A 7,454-nucleotide genomic window follows, 5' to 3' on the forward strand; every position below is an offset into this window, starting at 1 on the left:
AGCAGCTGTTGCAAACTAGATTAGACATTTTAGATATGTAGAAGTGTGTGTATCATTACTTTCACTTCTCTGGATTTCTTTTACTTGATCGGTTGCAGTTATTTAAAGTAACAAGTACCATTCGCGTAGATTCTTAATTAAAGCGTTTTACGTCTAAAAGTATTTTTACAAAATTAAAATGATCGCTGATATTCGTAAACTTGTTTTTAATAAGCCAAATCACTTAAAGCTTGCTATCAATTGGACGGTTCGGTAACCAAGCGTTTCATCAAGATAATAATTATTAATATTCTTAATAATGAATAGTTAAACGCATGTATATTAATTTGTGTATAATACCATCATCAACTGGAGTTATTGATACCATCTTTGACTCTAAAGTTATTAAATGCATAAATATTAAAATAAGTAGGCAATTATTTAATAAATTATTTATTCAATATAACTTTGAAGTTTATATCTTAGAAAGCTTTTCATAATACAACACGATGACTAGAAATGATTATAAATAATAGTGTAAACGACAAAAATAAAATAAAAAGAATGACTCGTTCTATAACAGAATGTCGACCCCAATGCAGCAATGGTATACAGGACGATCTGTTTTCGTTACCGGAGGTACAGGATTTATGGGGAAAATCCTTCTGGAAAAGTTAGTCCGGGCTGTTGTTGGAATTAAGAATGTGTACGTTTTAATAAGACCCAAGAAAGGATTAACCCCAGAAGAAAGATTAGAACTCATAACAAAGTTACCGGTAAGTGCATATTCACAGGAAAAACACCAAAACAAAAATGTTCTTGGAATCGTAGATAATAAAGAAAGGAAAACGTTTTCACAATTCTAATTGGAAAATGCTTTTTTTGAGCTTTTTTCTTTATGCATATAAAGAACAATATATTGTGGCGTACTGTACCGATTCGCACAATGTGACTTAAGACAATTTTTACCGGATGAAAATAATTAACAGATTTTTGCTTCATTATCTACGCCAATATTTCACCATAAATTGATACAATGTAAATTGTATATGATTTATGTATATATTTTGAACGGAAAAGGCGTTGTTAGATTATACGGGCAATTGGTTTTAATAATTACTTGGTGCAAATGCGTAATAACAGGATGTAGATAGATAGATATTGGAAATTGTTTAATGGACACTATGAGTTAACCAATAGGAATTAATTTCATGATTTATGGCCGATAGCAAAGGCTACACCTTGATATTATTAATTATTAATATTAATAAAACAGAAAACGCCGATTTGGTATAGGTACCTACATATTTCCATAAAATTATATTTAATTTGACTTATGTTTCGCACGCACTGCGGCTTCTTCAGAAGTTTTGCACGAAGTTCATTCAAACTGGAACTGAAGCGTTCATAACGAAACATTTTTAGTTAATTACTGAAACTAATGAGCGTACTATATCTCACTCAATCGGCTGTAGTAGGTGAAGGTAACTGACCTGTAAAAATGCGTGTAATGTTCTTGCGTTGCTAAATATGTAGGCACGCAAAAAAATTGAAAGGAACTTGCCAAGATTATTAAAAAATCGATGCCACAGCGTTGAATTTAAATTGTAATATTAGGTGCACCGCAAGGAGCATTTCTGGGACCGATTATCTTCATTATACCAGTTAACGGCGTACTGCTATGTAGTCTCGAGATCCTGAAGTAATAACAACTGTTGTAACAACAATTTACGCAAATAAGGACGTAAGGGAAATGTTTCTTTTTGATACTTTTTATGAAAATAAATTGCTTACAACAGTCGGTATACTTATTAAGAATAATAAATAAATCTGTAACGTGCAATATTTAAGTAAAAATATTTAAAATACTATATAACATCTACACGTTTAGTTATCTTTAGACAATAACATTTAATCATTATTTAAAGCCGATGTGAACTTTGAAAAGTTTAAGACTCATGCACAATTATCGTTTAATGATTATTTTGCTTTCCCTGCCATTTGCTTTATAAATAAAATAAAATAAAATAAGTAATTGCCTAATTTAGCAGATTTCTATTATAAATGTTCGATGGAAGTCAAAGGTAACATAGGAAATTAAATTGTAAAATGAAACAGGTATGTAAGAAGGAAGGTTTGTGAACGTCTGTGTAGTCTTAAGTACTAAAGGATTTTTCTATATAATTCCTGAGGCAAGTTGTACATTATTAGGCATACGTTTGTTCCGTTAAGGCGTTAAAATGACTGCCTACGTATACAATAAATAATAAACAAAAAAAAACGAACAAACTTGTAACTACTTGTACAGCCTACAGGCTCACTACATATAATATTCATTTCGACTGAAAATAGAAAGTAACAATCAGGAAATTGTATCTAACAAAGAGTCCTGTTTCAATTTTCCTTTTTCACCTGCCCTTCTAAATAACTGTAGGTAACACAAAAGGGGTTTAAATTACAAAATTTGTATTTGATTTCAGGACAATTCGTTAAAGGACTGTTTTATAATCTTACAAGATAATTTTCGTAATCTTACCGAATACGTCTGACAAACTTAAGAAAAAGATATTTTATTATTTAAATTGCAATTCCTGGTAATTGTTATTGTTCCAATTACTTTGATTGTTTTTTAAAAATTCTTTCATCCTAAAACAGTTTAATGTTGAAATTATAGATTTAGGAAAATAAGGAGAAAAAGTAGCTTACAAAATTTACAAATAATGATATATGTGTGTAATTTGTAATGTATGTATAAAGCGCAAAAGTTATAGGCCTTTAATTAAAATTAATAGTTTTCAATCAAAGGTCCATGCAAATTATTTCGTAAATTCGTATTGACTTTTTTTGATTAAAAGGTAACAAAATTAGCATCTATCGAAAATTAATAATGACCACTTTTGCAATCTGTCCATTAAATAAATTCAGAATTTATCTGAACCTACTAAAGCTAATTGAAAAACCGATTAAGGAAGTAACAGATATTTCACTATAAGATGTGTTTTAAATAGTTTAAATATAATTCGCATTAAGTAAATGAAATATTTTCTCTTAAAAAATGCTGTTAAAAGAGATAAACTTGGCTAGTATATGTATAGAAAGTTTCCCATAATTGGCTTGGAAAATTAGTCAAAATGGCTAACATTGCAACAGAGTTAATAGGTAGATACAAGTTAAAAGTCAAATCAATTAATTAACCAGGTAATTAATCATTTAAATCGTTTACTTAAGGCTTTTTAAACATTATTAAACATTAACTAAAACAATTATGTGATAGGGGTAAGTAGAAGCGATGCAAGATAATTAGGAATTTATCTATTTAACCGTAAGTATTTTTTTAAGGTAATTGTTACAGTGTAATTAATAACGAATAAGGACGTGTAAAATAGTTTTTCTTACAAGGGACATACTTTATGCAATGCAATTTCCTTAAGACTCGTTATCGCGATTTAATGTTCCTAATTGGTTTGAAGTTTTAGTGAGAAATAGACGTGTCACGCTCACTAAATAATTACAATCGTTACTGTGCACATAAAGGTACGTAATAATAATAGAGAAAACGGCTAACAGTGCATCTAATATTGTGTGGTGCATTATTTAGAAAATCGCCTATGTAACACGTACCTTTTCCATGTACCTAAGTATGTATGTATGTACAAAGCTCTCCTTCTTCAAATTATTCGCTAATGTTAACTTGGCTCATTAGAAAGCACTGCCGCATAGATTTTATACCGATTGAGATAAAAAAAAAATAATGGAAATACATTTATACTATGAATCTACAACGAACGACGATCGATATTCTCTTTAGAAGAGATGCGATTTATTTGAAATAATTTTATTTAAAAATACAAAATATCTATTTGTCATTATCAGAAGGTCGTCAGTCCTAAAACTGGTTGGACACACCTCCACTCGTTCCTATCCTGAGCTAATCTTCGCATTTCCCCAAAACAACCCACATCCTTAACTGTTTGAGAACAGTAATCTAATCTAAGTCTACCTCAGGGCCGTAGCGAGACCGGTTCAAGCGGTGCGGCGCACCGGGGCCCCTGCAGTCGAGGAGCCCCTTAGCAGTTTTCAAAAAATGACTTCTAAAAAAAACTATGCTGTTAGAGATGAGCTGAGTCAAACTACGAAATGAACATCATAATTTTTTATTTTACTTTTTTCTATATCAATTTTTGTCACAATACTCCATATATTTGATCAGGTACGTAGTTACATGGAATGCATACATCTCGAAATCGCGAATACTTCTACATTCANACTTATTTCAAAAACGTTTATTATTTTCTATTTATGTACACAAGTGGTTTGCATTACTTAATTCTTAACTATTCTTTTTTTATTCTTGTACTTGCTAACGTATTTACAATTCATTAATCGTGCAGACCAGAGCTTATCTAATAACATATATACACGGTGCTCATAAAATTGCCTTGATAACAAGTGCAACGTCCTCAAAATCTAAGTTCACTTGCAGATGAAAAATAATTTTAGTTAGCACCATCAGAAAACTGGTTATTTATTATTAGATGCTCTGGCACACACATCGGGACATATTTTCTGATACAGAAAATATATCATCAAACAAATTTTTGTTTATTAATTCAAAACACAATAAGAATCATAAAAAAAACAACGAACGTTCTTTGGCAAAATAGACCGATTTTACACTAGAAAAGGTCAAACGTGAATACAATGCTTTTTTCTGACGATGCCGATGTAAAACAAGTTGTAAGATGTTAGTAGATTTTGAAAAAATTAAGACGAGACAATAAGGTACTTTGTTATCTACATTCAAATCCCTATATCATACAAAAACACTACTAAAATACAAAGAAATGCATACAATTCAAAAATCAACAGATACACGAAAACAATTTAAGTTAAAAATTAAGATTTTGCATTGACTAGACCTCATACAATTCATTTTATTAAATAGTTAAAGGCACTAGCTTATTTTTTTTTCTTTTTTTTAATAAATTAAGAAAAGAATATTGAGGCAGATTTGCTTTTTATAACAAGAAAAGAACAATAAATACTTAATTAAAAATACCTTATTGTCAAAAATCACAACCGGCTCCGAAGCCTAAATAGTAGACTAACAACGAATTATAATTAAAACTTACTCAAAAACACGAATAACAAACATAAAATGTCGAACAAGGAGAACAACAGTCAAACTTGTAAGACTCAGAATGTATTTTTAAAATACATTCGACTCTGAAAAAGAAACTCAAAAAATAACCACTACAAATTCAGCTAAGTATTGTAGAATGTGGAATTTTCATATTATTCTACACTATTCTGCTGGTACTGGTGAAAAAGTTACGATCTATAAAATTAATTGTAATTAGGTACTTGATGTCCTGAAAAAATCAATTATGCATAAGTTTTCTTGAATGAGTTAAGATGAATTATAAAATTAAGAGCATTTATTTGGGATACAGTTAAAAATAAGAATAATATTTAAAAATATGCATCCAATATATGAATGTAAGTTCAGGATCTTAGGATAAATGAAGGAAATAGGATTCAGGTGTCGTGGTTGCTTTCTAAAGTTGTATTGCTGCAAATCAAATACTTTTAAAAAATAAAATGGCACCTGCCACCTTACCTATTATTACCAAAGGCGATGTAGATGTAAATTACGAGACAGAACAGACCGCACGTCTGCTGTAAACCTCAGTGCATCTAATACTGGCAGAAGATTGAGCAGAGCTACGTCTGTTGGGTCAGAAATCCACGACTTTATAGGTATTGCATTATCTAGAAGAAACTTGCGCTTATTGTAAAATTATGTGTTAAAACAAATAAGGAATTATACCTGGATATGCTCTGTATGCACCTGGACTATTGTCCAAAATAAATATGCTAGAGAGATCGCTACAGATTGCACTGAGGTCTTTTGTGTAGCACCCCATGTCAGGTGTGCAATGCTGTCTATAAAATCTTCTTTGTAATATTCCTCTTCCTGCATCTAATCTGTCTGCCACTGCAGCTCCATATATTTCCATACTTGCTGTGAAGATCACTAAATCATACCACTGAGACACCTTAAATGTTAATTAAATAAATTAAAGAAAAATTAGTATTAAATACATACAATGTCCAAAAAGAAATCCACATGAGGCCTTTTATGGACAAAAAATCTCACTGGGTGTCTATCAATAACAACTTTTAAAACAAAATCGGGTGGTGTCCCTGGTCTCACAGTCTGTCTAACTACACCATCATGATGTGAATGAATTAATGTTTCATCCAAATCTAATACTAATGTTTTTCTTTTTACTATACCTTCAACAAACAAGAATTGTAAATATATGGGTAACACTTTTTAATCATAGAAACACTTCTAATATGTTATTAAACTATCGAAAATAGGATACAATTGTTACTCACTTAGACGATGCCTTGATAGTGGAGATAATGGAAACAAATCATATTTAACTGACTGATGCTGAATGATCTAAAACATTTTAGAAATTACATACAATTCAGCCGTTATAAGTATATAAAATTTGACAAAATGCCAATTGCTAGAACTGCCAAATAAATTTATTGCAAACTTTAATGGTGACAAGACACACATTTACCAAATTATATTTTACATATTCCCACAAACTTGGATTATTGATGATTTGTTTGTAAAACTTATGTGGTTAACCACAACTACTGATCTTATCACTGTTAAATACGTCAGCTGAATTTTTTTATAAATGAAAATTTATTAGAAGTTTAAATTTAGATTTCAGCAATAGAATTTAATAAGAAATGCTTTGCAAAAATACTTACCGCTCTTGTCTGTTTCTTTACTATAAAGCACAAACAATTCCAAATCTTGGACGCCAGAAGCAAAAATGCTCTGAGTCCCATTTGCACGCGTTTCCACATTTGAAAAGTTTTTAGATGTCAGAAGTAATTTACTTAGTCATCAATACAAATTTCCCGGTATTTTTTCACAGTATAATCACATTTTATCAATAAAGTTGTACAAACCAAATAGCCGCCATACTACAGATCGACCCATATCGCAAAACTGACATATCCATTATTATAACCTTACGCATGTGCATCTTTTTTTCAATATTATAAACATAAACTATGACCCGCAACCCACATTACTTACAAATATTTGGGGTTGCAAGACTTTCTTTAAAAAACAAATATTTTATTTAATTGAAAAGTTTGTTTTAAACAAAGTCGATAGTCCTTTATGAATGTTAAAGACAAAATAGCAAATGTGAAGTAAAGTAATGGTTATTGTAGGAATTTTCATTTTAAATTCCCACAGGTACTTTTTAAAGTATCACTCTGTATATATACTAATTTGGTAAATTTAAAAACAATAAAAAGTAAATAAATATACTATTTTTCAACTCGTGTACACTAGAGATATATTATTCAGTTGTAAAATATCTTTAGAAATATATCTTTATAACATTTTATATTCATGATATTTTAAAAGATTA

The 7,454-nt window shown here is 30.0% G+C and overlaps 2 protein-coding genes across 4 annotated transcripts in view; one reads left to right on the forward strand and one right to left on the reverse strand.

The window, feature by feature from the left end:
* The first annotated feature begins 560 nt into the window (after window positions 1-560).
* The window catches only part of LOC108734166 (putative fatty acyl-CoA reductase CG5065), a 27,513-nt gene continuing 20,619 nt past the window's right edge, over window positions 561-7,454 (forward strand). Inside the window, exon 1 of the mRNA XM_025978649.1 lies at window positions 561-755. Within this exon, the coding sequence (XP_025834434.1) occupies window positions 564-755 (192 nt within the window). The 5' untranslated portion in view covers window positions 561-563. The remainder of the gene's footprint in view (window positions 756-7,454) is intronic.
* Window positions 4,248-7,034, reverse strand: LOC108734256 (CTD nuclear envelope phosphatase 1 homolog). Of its 3 annotated transcripts, none has more exons than XM_018465736.1 (6): window positions 6,778-7,034; window positions 6,385-6,451; window positions 6,089-6,279; window positions 5,810-6,038; window positions 5,600-5,751; window positions 4,248-5,351 (listed from the first exon to the last, which is right to left on the reverse strand). In XM_018465736.1, exons 1-5 carry the CDS (start codon window positions 6,874-6,876, stop codon window positions 5,606-5,608), a joined length of 732 nt encoding a protein of 243 aa, XP_018321238.1. In that variant the 5' UTR covers window positions 6,877-7,034; the 3' UTR covers window positions 4,248-5,351; window positions 5,600-5,605. The 3 variants fall into 3 exon arrangements, with proteins under 3 accessions (XP_018321238.1, XP_018321237.1, XP_018321236.1); XM_018465735.1 differs by lacking the exon at window positions 4,248-5,351 and adding an exon at window positions 5,366-5,565 and having other exon boundaries at window positions 5,610-5,751; XM_018465734.1 differs by lacking the exon at window positions 4,248-5,351 and adding an exon at window positions 5,367-5,551 and having other exon boundaries at window positions 5,610-5,751.

This window comes from Agrilus planipennis, unplaced genomic scaffold, assembly GCF_000699045.2.
Source record: "Agrilus planipennis isolate EAB-ADULT unplaced genomic scaffold, Apla_2.0 scaffold7, whole genome shotgun sequence".
Classification (NCBI taxonomy): domain Eukaryota; kingdom Metazoa; phylum Arthropoda; class Insecta; order Coleoptera; family Buprestidae; genus Agrilus; species Agrilus planipennis.